At 43.5% G+C, this 14,943-nt stretch overlaps 1 protein-coding gene across 8 annotated transcripts in view; it reads right to left on the reverse strand.

Moving 5' to 3' along the window:
• The window catches only part of NRXN3 (neurexin 3), a 1,235,498-nt gene that overhangs the window by 1,162,556 nt on the left and 57,999 nt on the right, over nt 1–14,943 (reverse strand). For all 8 annotated transcript variants that reach the window (XM_079988538.1, XM_079988533.1, XM_079988539.1 and 5 more), the window contains exon 2: nt 2,928–4,133. In XM_079988538.1, the coding sequence (XP_079844664.1) occupies nt 2,928–3,636 (709 nt within the window). In that variant the 5' untranslated portion in view covers nt 3,637–4,133. The remainder of the gene's footprint in view (nt 1–2,927; nt 4,134–14,943) is intronic.

Here is a 14,943-nt window from a genome sequence, read left to right on the forward strand (position 1 = left end):
CACGGCCAAACCAAAGGCTCAGGTGGAAGGTAAGCCCTACAGTAACCTGTATTTTTTAAAGGGGGGGGGGTTCTGAGAAATCTGTTCACTCTGCAGTTAAAAGTGTGATAATTACAGAGTGGCAAGCTTCTCTGTCATTCAGGAGGCAGCATCCCCAGGAAATCTTGCTCTGTAATCAAGGAAAGAGGTGCAATCAGGCCCCTATTCAGGCTGCGTTTAGAAACAGCCCCTGTGGGAGGCAAGAGGCTTTTGAGAGGTCCCTTTGTGAAGCTGGCAGCAATGCTGCCTCCACGGTTCTGCTGCCACCAGAGGAGTTCGACACAAGCGCTTAACAGAATTTCCATTCAGCTCCACCTGCAAAACCCAAATAATGTCTCAGGGCCAGATGTGCAGCTTGGGAAGTGTATCTCCTTAAAACCGTGCAAACTGGAAACCCCTCTTCTGTGAACTGAACTGGCAGGAGATACAAGACCCCCATGCCTGCTGTGGTTACAGTTTATGTGACAGGCCTACCCAAATTAAAATCATACTATGGAAGGCACTGGGGTTGAATGAGGTGATCTTTGGGGACAGTCCAATGGTGACAGGGATACAAGGGACAAACCAGACATCGCAAACACACGTGTTACATATGCATGGGAATGTATGCGTAAATATAAAACATGGTCAAGTGAAGATAAACCTGTGTTTGCAAACACACACCATCATACACATACGTTCAAATCCAATTTCCCCAACTGCTAATTTCCACATTCTATGCAGTTCCATTACAGCCAGTTCCAGAACTATACTGGGAGATAGTGGAATACAGTGAACATTCAGCACTTATTTCCATATTATTTGCAAACGAATTATTTCTGGAAGCAAAAAACACGGAAATGAGCACGAAACTTGCACTATCTTCCACTATAGCTCCTGTAGTGGCTTTTATGTCACATTCAGCAGATCACTACCATGCACAGTTATGACCCAAAGTTGTTGTTTTTCAAAACTGACTGCACCAGTCTACAAATGGTCTCTTACTGAACCGGTCACCTGTACATGTGATGCACTTTGCAAAATTTCTCCAAGTATTTATTTAGGAGATGTTACTGTGCACTGAGGTTTACTAACTGGAACTGCTGTTCACATTAATGAATCTGGGATACTGTAAATGGAACTCCACTATCAGCGGGGTTCTGCTAAGTATTTATTTATATATCTTTTCCCCCCATCCACAGAATAATGAGCTTGTTGTGGTTTTGCCATCTGCAGACACAGGTATCAATCAATAGCCAAGTAATGGCCTGAACTCTGTCAAGAGAACTCATTATTTAAAAAGGTACACGTTGCATTTAGCTATTAAAACAGGAGCTATTGATCGGGGCTCATCAGCTCCCAGCAAAAGCCAGTGACCATCTGCAAAAGGAGGCGGAAATCCAAAGGTTGGCAAATGGTGTAAAAACTGGTTAATGGTCCAAAGCGAGGGTTGGATTAATGGCGATGCCACCCTGTTGAAAAGTAAAGCCATTAATAATCATGATGATGATGATAATAATAATAGGGAATTCAGGAATATGATTTCTGCACACCAGAATCAAAAAAATTATTTCTTCCAGCACTGAAACAAGCAGGGCAAGGTAATGAGCAGGCAAATTATTAGAAAACAGCCAAAGTCATCTGGATCCGAGTCTTCATCCAGCTAAAGGAAATGGGGATTATTTCACCCAACAGCAACTTACTGGCACGACTCAAGGAGAAATTCATCACTTGGCTTTCATTTCCTCTTGGTCCCTGAATAGCTTTTGTGGCATGTGTTTTCATTTGTCTCTGGGTGAGGGAAGTGTTGAACCCCTTCTTTTACCTTCCTTCTTGCACAGCCTCCGGCAACGCCAAAGTGAGGATACACAGTCACAGCTCGTAACAAAGTAAGTGTAAGGCTGAGCCTTCATCAGAAATCATGAAGAGGGAAGAAGTCAGAGGTGGGTGGAGAGAAAGAGAACCATCTCCCAAAACTAATCAAACAACTCAAATACCAAAAACAAACAGAGGCAAAAGGGCACACTCAATTAAATCATTTCCTTGATGTTTGTTTCCTACATTGTCAGGTTTCCTATGTTTTTAAGCTCGTTACAGAACTCCTCGTGCTAAATGTTATGGCGCATATAGAGGTGGTGAGTGCTTCCTTCCTCTGAGCCCTTCTATATTAGTGGAAGATTTGAACAGGACAAAAAACAGGGTTGCAGAATTGGTGTGCACCAAAAGTTCTTCCCCATCTCAAAACACTGAGCCTCGATATTGCATTTGAAGTAACAAAGCTAATGATATTTTGGCATTTTATCCATCTCTCCCACCAGAACTGTTCCATCACGTTCAGCCTGGTCAGATCAATCAGCACGCGCACACCTAAACGTCATTCAAAATATTGCAGATAGGATAATTTCAACAAAGCACTCGAGCTTTGCCATCTCTGTCCCAATGCCCATATACTTACTTTTTCCATTCTCCCTTGGCCACATAAAGGAGATCAGTGCTGCAACTACTACGGAATATCTCAAATGGAGGAGGTATAGGGGAGTTTCTTTTTCCATTAACTAACCATTTGTCCATATTTCTTTTTTTTTTTAAGGCAGATGGTGGGGTGGGTAAGAGTAATGAATTCTACAATTCTGCCAAAAGCACAGAACACAGGAGAATCCTTAATAACCAAGCTGTGAATGTGCAGCAATAAAATGAATACAAACTCAGGTTATAATGCTGGCAGTTCCTATACTATTTTGATTTCTGGTTTAAAATGGCTGGCTAACAATGGGATTCCCACATGTCATTCTGAAGAGCATTAGGGTCTTTGGAAATCCTAAAACAGACAGTAATAAATGAGGCCAATGATCACTGGACTGCTATATGGTTACAGCAAAAAGCCAGGAGAAGAATGAATGATCTCTTACCTTCAGAACAGAGTTTCCCAATGTATCCAGTGGCTGAGCAATCGCACTGTGGCTCGCCATTCAGGAGAAAGCAAGTTCCACCATTCTCGCAAGGGTTCTCTGTACATAGCCCTTCCATGTCCAGGCGGACCCCTTGGTGGCCCAAGAGTTGGGGTTCTGAATTGCCGTACTTCAGGTCCAAGATAAATCCTTTAAACGGTGGCTCACTCAGGACACTGTCGAGGGTCAAGGCAGCAGGGCGGATGTCTGACGGGACACCTCCCACAAAGAGGTCACTGACAATATTCATGTACTGGCGCTGAGGGCGCACTTCGCCAGGTTTGGCTTCCCCGTCCAGCACAAGAACAGTCCGGAGGTGGTTGCGGCTAACCATCAAGAAGTGCAGGTTGCTGTCATTGACCTGCTTATCCGTGACAACTGTGGCCTCAGCACAGTCCACACTGAACCGGAGCTGAATGCGCCCATCCACCAGGGACAAACAGAGGAAGTCACAGACACCGCCATCGTCAAAGTAGAGAAGCAGCCCAGCTGAGACGTTGGTCTTCAGCTGGAAGCTGAGGTCACTCCTTGTGCTTGCATCCCAGCGGAGGTAACGGGCCCACTGGCTGGGGAGCCCCATGAACTCTAGTCCAAGACAGAGGCTGAGCAAGGAGCCCAGCACCAAGCTCAGCTTCAGGGTGAAAGAGGCAGAGCGGAAGGTAAAGCCCATTTTTGAAAGAAGCTTTCTTTTTTTCTCCCTTACGAGAAAAACAAAATTAAAGCCACTCACACCAGAGAGGATGGCTCTGGTAATAGGCACTACAGCCGTTTAACTCCACAAGAGAGGAAACACTTGACTGGAGAGGCAAGTTCTCCTCGCCAAGGAAAGATCTCAGCTATCCCTTAGGATCCAGAGGCCTTTATCCTAGAAGGAGAGGAAATGGTGCGAGGGATTCAGAAGGCGGGTGGGTTTTGTTTTCAAAGGTTGAGGTTTCCTGCTGTGGCCTTGCGTTGCTGACCCCAGCTGTCTTCAGTGAAGGGTGGAGGAAGAGTCAATGGCCTGTCTCCAAACTGTGGTTTCTTAGAAGCAATGGGGATGGCAGCAAAGCATGGCAGATAGTGAACTCATCAAACATGTGACGCCTTGGACAGAAAAACCAAAGTCAATCTTCATTGTGTACCGAAGATGATCCAGCCCCTAATTCTTCACTTCTTGGCAATCAGGCCCTAGAGAGACAATGGAAGAAAAGAGTAAAAGGGTTAATTCCACTCATCTTGCCTGTAACAGGCCAAAACAAACTTATTTACAGTGGTACCTCGGTTTACAAACTTAATCCATTACAGAAGTCCATTCTTAAACTGAAGCCATTCTTAAACCGAGGCACACTTTCCCTAATGAGGCCTCCCGCCACCAGTGCCCTTCCACCGTTCGGATTCCGTTCTTAGACCGAGGTAAAGTACTCAAACCAGGACACTTTTTCTGGTTTTGCGGAGTTCGTAAATCAAATCGTTCTTAAACAGGACTGTTCTTAAACCAAGGTACTCACATTCAGCCACTAATATAATAACACTAATATATAGCCCACTCTTCAGCTAAAAATACTCAGAGCAGCATGCAACACAATAAAACCATATATTATAAATAAAAAGTACAGCTACAACTGACCATATTTTTTAAAAAGCAGTAAAAGGGGGAAAATACAACAATTAACAATTTTTTTAAAAAAATCTAACAGCAGGCGGGATAAAAGATGTCACATATTGGCCCAGTTTGCAAGCAATGCTGAGCAGATACAGCAAATATCACAGCTGCTTTCCTCCCCCCCCACCCCCCTGCTGTGATGCCAGTGAGAGCTAAGACATGGCTTGACTTAGCATTACATCTGAGCTCAGACTCACAGTTTGTATCACACAGACAAATCATGAGTGGTAAGCCAAGAGCAAACTTTGGCTACAGCTCAACTGGAGCAGGGCAAATCACAAGCAAGGTTCAGATATAATGCTAAGTCAAGCCATGCCTTAGCTCTGGGTAACATAACAGCAACAGGACCAGGGTAGGAGCCATTTTGGCTGCAAGTGCCTACAAACTCACTAATTCACACCTAGTCATGATCTGGCTGAAGTGATGTGTCTAAACCAGGCCGTTAAAATACTGGCAGAAATAAAACTAGGTGTTACACTAGAATAAAGAGCAGCTTCTTCAAAGTGTCTTTCAAGACACTAAGAAGAAGCCTGACCAATTTCTACTGGGAGGGCATTCCAGAGATGCAGCACCAGCAGAGAAAAGGCCCTTTGTCTAATGCTCACTTGCTGGTTCTTCCAAGCAAGGGCTGTGCCATTGATCTTAATTATTGGCCAGTCCTATACCAGAGCAACTGGTCCATAATCTGGTCCTAAGTCATTTAGTGATTAGGGCTGGGCAATATCTGGTTTTCAGTATCATGATATATCACCAGCTGAATATCACTATATCTCGATATATCATGATATATATCTGCAGCGGCAGAGAGCCCTGCTGGGCCTCCCCGCGATGGCAGAGGGTCTCGCCATATCACCCTACAGCAGCAGAGGGTATGCCTCCCTACAAATCAGGGGGTCCCGCTGCACCTCCCCACGGTGGTGGAATGTGCACCACACTTCTCAACGATGGCAGAGGTCCAGAAGCCAAGTCCACCAAGTCCACCTTGTCTAGGAATGTTCCCAGCCATGTAAAAACCATGTCCATGAACTTCCAGGGCCTAGTGAAAATTGATGAGCTATCCAATAATCTCAGAAAGCTTACAGAAAATCAGGTACTGCTAGGCATGCTACATGTGCCTTGCAGACCTCCACTGTAGGATATCCAAACAGCTCCTAGAAGCTCCATAAAACATCCTCCCTGTAAATCCCATCAAATATACAACTTCTATGCCAGCTTCAATCTTTAATTTGATAGACTCCAGAGCAAAATGACAGCACACTGCAGAGACAGCAATTCAGTCACTGAAAGTGTTTTTTATTATTATTATTTTCTTGCTTTAAATTCCCTTTGGAGAGGGCACAGGATTAATCCAAAATTTTCAGTGACTTACTACTACTGAAGATGCTAGTGTTTCACAGACACTACTGGCTGAAAAGAACCTATCTTGCCAACACCCGGACACTGTGTTGCATGCACAATACAAAGTCTTCCTTAAGGACTACTAGACTGTTCAGCTCTCATAAATGTAGACTATAGCGGATCTACACTGAGCATAATTATATTTCTGGTTCCTTCCCATCAAATACAGCACCTCATTTTTTACCCAAAACAAAAGCACTGCAAAATGGTATCAAGTTTCCATGCAGTGGGGCATCATGTTTTGAGTTATCTCATTTGTTGTTCCCTGCATGAACCTGCCCTGGTGCATAGGTTGCACTTAAGGTACAGTGGAGCAGTGAGCCCAAAGCTTGTGATCCTCCCACACTGTACAAAGAATCAATACTTTCTGGGACCTGCCCTACAGGTAAGTAGCCCCAGATTTCCATGAATAAATGCGGTTAACATCAGAAGGAATATGCACACTATGGGAGGGCATGTGAACCAGAGGCTCACCCTTGATGTGTATGACTTTCACACTAGGGCTGGGTGTGTGAACAAACCCTTAGATATTAAATAGCAGTGTCTCCTCCCTTCCCATCATCCCTGATCATTGGCCATGCTGCCTAGGGCTGACAGCATTTAGAATACAACCATACCTGGTGGGCAGAAGGTTGGGAAATCGTATGATAGTTGTTAGTACTGCAGAAGTCAACCAAGCATTTTGTGCTCCCTAGCCAAACTCAGTCTATTGTAGACAAGGGTGTCTGTGTGTATCTACTGCTACAGTAAGTCTTGTGCCAGTGTGATGCTATTCAGAGGTAGATGGGTAAAATCCAGTTGAAACCAATTGGTGGAGTAGGAGAGCTGGAAAAAATTCACACCTGGCAACCAAAGTGCCCCTTTGGTTTCAGATGGCATATGGGTAAGGTAAAGGTAGTAAAGGGACCCCTGACCATTAGATCCAGTCGTGACCGACTCTGGGGTTGCAGCGCTCATCTCACTTTATTGGCCAAGGGAGCAGGCGTACAGCTTCCGGGTCATGTGGCCAGCATAACTATGCTGCTTCTGGCGAACCAGAGCAGTGCACAGAAACGCCGTTTACCTTCCCGCTGGAGCGGTACTTATTTATCTACTTGCACTTTGATGTGCTTTCAAACTGCTAGGTTGGCAGGAGCAGGGACCGAGCTCACCCCGTCACAGGGATTCAAACCGCCGACCTTCTGATCGGCAAGTCCTAGGCCCTGTGGTTTAACCCACAGCGCCACCTGCATCCCTATGGCATATGAGTAGACGAGTCTAAAATAGACCCAGGACACAAATTTTCACAGCCCTCTAGCAGCTATGGTAGCTGATGTACCAGAAGTAATGTATACTTGATTCTGAGAAAACAAACCTCCTGATGTATATTTTGCTCTAGGAGGCTTAGCCTGGTCGAGTATACACTTCCAGAATATACAACTTCTCATCCTAGTAGCACAGTGTTGTCTACTCTGACTGACAGCAGTTCTCCAAGGTCTAAGGCAGGCATAGGCAAATTCGGCCCTCCAGATGTTTTGGGGCTACAACTCCCATCATCCCTGACCACTGTTCCTGTTAGCTAGGGTTGATGGGAGTTATAGTCCCAAAACATCTGGAGGGCCAGGTTTGCCTATGCCTGGTCTAAGGAATGTGATATCAGGAATAAAATGCAGGACCAAGTCAGAGCTACAACCCCTCCCATTCTAACCAAGTGCAGCAGAGCTAGGGTCTAGTGAAGCGGGGCCTGAGCTAGGCTAAAATTTGGATGATCTAAGACAGAACAAGTGCAATATCTGGCAGGTTTGAGGAGGAGCAGAAAATAGGATCTGTAATTTACCAGCTTTTCAAATCCTAATACTGGATTACCATACAGAACAATCTTACACTGGCTGGTTCTTGGCATGAGATGAGGAGCAGATGACACAAGCTGTTCACTGTATAGACATCACACTAAAAACAGCTGGGGTAGACACTCTTATCCTAACATTTCCAAGAGGTCAGCGGTGGTTTATCAGAATTTTGTCTGCCATTCTCAGAAGGCTAGGTCAGAGTTGATGTTAAGTTCTTTCACTATTCCTAGAGCACAACTGCTATAGTGGGATCGCTGTGAGACATAGAGATAGAGATATATTATTGTGGATGGTAAACTAGGCCCAAAATGAAAGATGTAATGCTCCCACACTGCACCTTAACCAACACTTAAAACAAGCCAAATGAAAACAAAAATTAAAATCAGTGTGACAATAGAACCTGAAAGCAAAAAACGATGTGAACATTCACTGCCCAGCGTAAGATACTTCCTGCGGCAGTCTGCCTGCAGCTTGTTAGCTAAACTGCTATAAACGCAAATGCAATCAAATCAAAACCAGGGGGAAGATAATTCCTTTTAATTGCTAACAGCTTGGTTCTGACGGACGGAAGCAGCGAAAAACTGGAGGCACTGAGAAACCTTTATTCCCTCTTGGGTCTTGCAAAGTTACAGTGGAACATCCTCTGTTTACCATTCTCCTCCTGGCTCCCCAGTGGTCATACTAAAACCAGCTTGTGATTTGTGCAGAAGAAGATAACCAGGAGAGGCGAGAGAAGGCCCAGGCCTGGAATTATTGATGAGATGGGAATAGAAATATAATAAATTGTACATTCACCAGAAATATGCTCCTGCAATTCAAAGGCCCTTAGAACTTGCAGTGATGACATAACTCAATTGCTGTTGAACTAGCATTTTTTAAAAAAAAGTCTCTCTTCTCCAAGAAAGTCACAGGTTGAGTTTCTCTGGGGGTGATGAGGGCAATAAATGGATGGCATGCCTGAAAGCACTCTCATCTTCAGCCCAAAATAAAATGGAAATATCAGGCCTTGCAGCACAAATTAAAGATCCTGCAATAGAATGCCCAGAGAAATTGTAAGGAAACAAAAACCTTGCCCAAAAGAGGGTTGTTACATTGCCCACCTCTGAGCAGTAAATAATTGGCTTAAAAGTTGAGCCATGCAACCTCCTGTGTTAAGAGTGGATTGGTGGCCATTTTGCTTCTCAGCCAATGAAGATTTGTGCATCAAGCTTGATGGTTTCCCACAGGTGGTCACTGTGAGAACTGCATGCTGGACTACATGAGCTATTGACCTGATCCTGCAGGCTCTTCTTATGTTCTTATTTAGGTGGATGCACAAGGTGACACCTTACATTTACAGAAGGGCTCATGGCAATTGCTACATACCCCACAAGTGCTGGGACATCCTATATCTCCACATGAGAGCACAGCCCCCCACCCCCACCCAACATAACATCTTTGGGGTACCATGATCTCACATGAGTCATGTGACTCATGCAGGAGCATGGCCAGGAAGATGTGCAGCCCGGTTTGGGGACTCAACATAATGGAGGGTATGTTGCTAGCATTTGGATCTCTTCTGCAAGATGAGTCTGGGAGAAGGGGATGACCTCTAATCTATTAAAGTGACTGGGGTAACCAAAGGCAATGAAAGTTATGGTTCGTGTATATTCAGTGGAAGAAATGAACTCATCCCCCTACTCTTTCCTAGTATCCCAGGAACATAAGTGGGTGGAGATGACTGGTGCTACAAATTATCTGAGGTAATCTCTGCTAGCAGGTGATACAAAGAGCCAGTTTTCTGTCAAAAATCTGTGCCTTTCTTTATGTAGCCTAAGGTGATTGAAATGACTCACTGCTACAATCTCTGATAGCAATGGATAAAACAGATGAATTCTCTTCTCCTCTGACTAGCCCCTGTCAAACTCTAGAATCAATGAATCGTTAAACTGTGCTCTTTTGCACAATCTTAGTTAATTTGCACCTGAAGGCCCCTAAAGAGCTGAAGCTCCCGGGCAGAGATGCCGTTATCTTGGAAGAGATTCATCTAAAGTTGCAAAATTCACAAGTAGGCAGCAGGTTATGATGCGAAGGAAGATAAGAATGTTCAGCAGAAAGGTCACAGTGCACCTGTATCGAACAACAAAATCAAGATATTTCCGAGGGCATGGACAAATGGTCCACTGGCTCTCCAAAAATCAGTCTATTATTCATCATTTAAAATGATTCAGCTAGACTTTAAATGAAGAACTTGACCATTTGGTATCTTTGAAAATAATTTTCAAAAGTATAGGTATTCACATAATGGGGGGAGGACTCTTATGATTTTGTCTAGATCCAAAGGAATTCAGCAAATATATTAAAAGGGAAAGTTAACTATCTGTTGGAGCTGAACATGAGGCATGGAAGTAATTTGTTGACGCTGCTGGAACCCAATATTTATCAACAATATAGATTTTGTTAACTTCCACATGATAGAAATCACTTGTATGCACTTTTAATATCTTTATTTAAAAAAGAAAAAAATAGAAGCTGCCTTATGCTGGTGAAGCACCACTGGTATACCTCTCTCAGGACTGTCTGGAAACTTTCAGGCAGGGGGCTTCCCCAGCCCTACCTGCAGATGCCAGGTATTGAAAGCCAGGACCACCTGCAGGTAAAGTGGATGCTCTACCACTGATTCCCAGCCTTTACCCACACTAAATACATAGTTGAAGGCATGGAAAATACAAATGTATTGCTGATACATTCATTTAGGTCAAAAATAGATAAATGCACATTAAAAGATGGAGGAATATATCCAGCACTAGAATGGGCTACAGCTGCAAGTGCAAAGCTGACTTAAGCAGAAAGGACAGTTTAAAGTTCAAGAAACTAGATATTTAGTTGAAAGGGTAACTGTTGTTATTTCCGGTTTCTGGTGATACTTTGGTTTCATTCTGCTGCTTTGATTTTATAAGATGCTTGATTTGTTATGGTTGATTTTACTGACATCCTATGCCCTTTTAAAATGTGGATTTTTGGGGGGAGGGGTTATTGGGTTGTTGTTTTTATTTTGATTATGTATTTTGTGGTTTCATATTTTGATGTTATTCTGAGACCTGCAGGTATAGAGTGGTATATAAAGTCAGTTAGTTAGTTAGTTAGTCAGTCAATCAATCAATCAATCAATCAATCAATCAATGCTTTGTTTGTACACTTTATGGATTTAACCTTTACTGTGCAGAACCTTTTGCAATTCGATGGTATATAAATATTTGAAACAGATAATATATCAATAGTATATCATCAAAAGAGGAGGAATTATGATGAAAACTTTTTAGGGACAGTGAATCTTCTGGAAAAATTAATATCAAGCTTGGCAAGAGTCAGTTTACAAGCCACGCTGAAAAATAATGAATAGCTGACAGCGAATGAAAATTTGAAAAAGAACTTTGAAAAGCCGGTGCAATTAACCCAAACAACTTCTGTTCTAAAATATTCTGATAATAAAAGAAAATCTAAATTGTCCACTGATGCAACAAAGGAGGGAACTGGAACAAGAATACAATGATTCTTGGAAATGAGTGGCACATGATTTTGATCCCTTACAGAAAAAGAGTGCCAGTATGCACAGATGGAAAGGGAAGTTTTGGCCTTAGTATAGGGATGTAAAAAGTTTCATCACAAGCTTTTGGTACCAAACACTAAAAAAGCACTGGCAGGTGTCCATTTCAGGATCCAGAAACTCCATTTCCAGCTTCATCTGAGAGGAGTTAACTGCTGACCACAAAACACCAAAGAATCTGGTGGCAACAGACATGTGAGCATTCCTTACAGGTGTAAAAAAAAGGCCATGGGTCATGTAATTTTCAGTGTGCCCATCTCCAAGCCAAGGATACATGTCATGTCTCTCATGCTCCCTGTCTCTTAGAACGCTGCTATGGCATCATTCTAGATGCTGGAGAGGCAACACTGGTTCCAGTAATAATCCAAGCAGCATAAGAAATTTGGGGAGAAATTAAGCTCACTTTGCAATGGAAGCAAGCCTTACAAACCAGATGGTTCCATATTTCAATGGCATCGCTACTTTTAAAACCAACAAGGGGGCAAGGGAGAAACCACTCACTCTCACGCCTAGAAAGTGTGGGTCAAGTGGAAAATCGCTTGGAGCCAGGCTTTCTAGGCACGGCAGAAGCAGGCGTGTGGATAAGCCCTTAGTTACAGTGTGCATAGATTCTAGGTAGTATTGGCTAATGTAATACCATATTCCACAATGTATAAATCTTGGCTTGCACTGTTCTGATGTGCAAGGCCTTGAACTGACCGCACATCCCTGGATCCCTCAAAAGCAGGCATTTTATTACAGCACACTTCTTTTCTGTTTTTGGAGCACAATAATCTGAATCATGGATGGCTGGTATATTCATGTTCCCATCCAACTTGATGGTATGATCCAACATGGTATAGTGGTCAGAATGTTTGACTAGGACCTGGGAGAGCAGGCTTCAAATCCCTACTCAGCAATGAAGCTCACTGGGAGACCTTGGGCTAGTCACTGCCTCTCACTACCTCACAGGGTTGTTATGGGGATTAAATGATGAGGGGGAGAACCACGTACACCACCTTGAGCTCCTTGGATAAAAAGGTGGGATATAAATGAACTAAATAAGTAATAGATACCATAGCAAGGTTTCCCGGGCACACAGCATTTAGGAGAGTGCAGTGAACATGCTAGCCAGAACAGATCTACTTAAAGAAAGTTACTAGTTGCTTCTTCTGCAGGGAGATTGCATTTGCCGGATTCGGTGACTTGGACAAAACAAGGTACTCAGTCATACAGTGAAAGACATCCATTGTCAGCAACCATCCGACTTTCCCAGGAAGGGAGAGTCCTGTCTTTTGAGCATGATCAAGAAGCAGCAATTCTGGCAAACCATCATGTCAGGTGTCATGTTCTGGAACTTCTTATGTCCTCGCTTTCTCAGAGGTGCCGAATCTGCATCTAAAATGTAGCCCTTCAGACAGCACATGACAGCTCACACAATCTGCTGTTTCTGGGAAGCATTCAAACAGGCAAGTCCCCAACCACAGTTAAGGGCATGTATCTGGCTATTTCTGCTCTGTGATAGTTGTACATCTTTTACAAAATTCACTGCCTTCCCACATTAATCTGCAACAACAACAACAACATCCTTCAATGTACATATTTAAATATGTATTTTAATGTGTGTATTCTCTCAAAATATACTTGTTTAAATGAGTACTCTGGTAAAGTTAAATTGCCATTTTTGCTTTTGTAGAAATGCAAAAACTTGTGAATAGCTGAATTCCAATCCATACTTTAGCCTGAGACGTGTGGACCAGGCAATTCCTTATAGGTAAAGGTAAAGGTACCCCTGACCATTAGGTCTAGTCGCGGACGACTCTGGGGTTGCGGCGCTCATCTTGCTCTATAGGCCGAGGGAGCCGGTGTTTATCTGCAGACAGCTTCCGGGTCATGTGGCCAGCATGACTAAGCCGCTTCTGGTGAACCAGAACAGTGAACGGAAACACCGTTTACCTTCCTGCCGGAGCAGTACCTATTTATCTACTTGCACTTTGACATGCTTTCGAACTGCTAGGTGGGCAGGAGCTGGGACCGAATAACAGGAGCTCACCCAGTCGCGGGGATTCGAACCGCCGACCTTCTGATTGCCAAGCCCTAGGCTCAGAGGTTTCGATCACAGTGCCACCTGTGTCCCTTATAGGAATCATCAAAAATTGAATTCCTCATGCATCCAAAGCGAGCCTCTACTTGCAGCCTAAAGCAGTACAGCTGAGACACAGGCTTACCACTTCAGTGGGAGCTATTTATTTTATCCACTTGAAATATTTGTATACCACCCTCCACCCAATAGATTCCAGGTTCACCAACATAATAAAAACGACTATATGAATATAAAATAGACAATAAAATAGACAATAAAGCCATCATATTGACAATAACATTAGGCACAGCTAAAACTGTATACCAGGCCAAGACTTCACAAAAATTAAAACGCCTGAGAAAATATCTGAAGAATCTAAAGTATCTGAAGAAGTGTGCATGCACACAAAAGCTCATACCAATAAAAAACTTAGTTGGTGTCTAAGGTGCTACTGGTAGGATTTTTTTTTATTTTGAGAAAATAGAAATGCCATCACCTGGTACAGGAAAAACTGCAATGTAGGCACCAGACACAATTCTTTGGGAAAGTTCCTTGCTCACAGAATCTGAGGAAGCTCGCCCAGGATATGAATGGAGATCAATGCCCCATTGTACCAATGTCTCCTTCCCATCCTGCAACTCCATTACCAGTTGTCAACCATGTCCACTGGGGTGCTCAAACTTTCTTCCACGATGCACATTTAAAAAAAAAAAACACTCAGCAGACCAGACATAGCCAAGGTGGTGCCACCCAGATGTGTGGACTACAACTTCCAGTGAGGATAGCTTACTCTCATTGATGGTGGGCACTGTAGTCCACAACATCTGGAGAGAATTACATTGGCTACCATTGCAGAAGACATTAACAGGGAAAGAAATGCAGGGAATAGAATAAGAGGATTACATCTCCAGTTAGGTATAAAGGAAGAACACGAATGCAAAATTCAAGACAAGCAAGATTCATACGCTCTGTACTTCACCAAACCCTATCATTACTTAATCCCAGAATGTGGTATGCTAACTGAATAAATCTCTCCTGAATAAAATGAAAGGGGAAGGTTGTCCCATTTCTTCGGTATATTTACCCCCATGTGTAAAGTGCTTGTCTTTCAGAACTACTCAGTGGGGAAAACGAGGCCTTCTCCAACTCCACCCATGTCAACCAGTTTTAAAGCCTGAACAAGAACTTGAACAGGTCTCATACTAACAGGAAGCCCTTTTATCTAACAGAACATTCCAATTTTTTGCTGATTCTCCCTCCCCACTGCTGCAAGCAATCCCTGCTCCTTCCTCTCTCTCTCAAACACCTGAAGTCTGATCCAGGGAGTTGAAGAAAACTGCCAAACACCTTGGGAGGTGACACAGGGACTACAGGGGAAGATGGGTTGGTCAAATATTGCTTCCCTCCCAATTTGGCTAATGGAAGGCTCTGATGGATGAAAGAATTTTGCATCAGTGCAA

The sequence above is a fragment of the Podarcis cretensis genome, assembly GCF_951804945.1.
Source record: "Podarcis cretensis genome assembly, chromosome: 1".
NCBI lineage: Eukaryota > Metazoa > Chordata > Lepidosauria > Squamata > Lacertidae > Podarcis > Podarcis cretensis.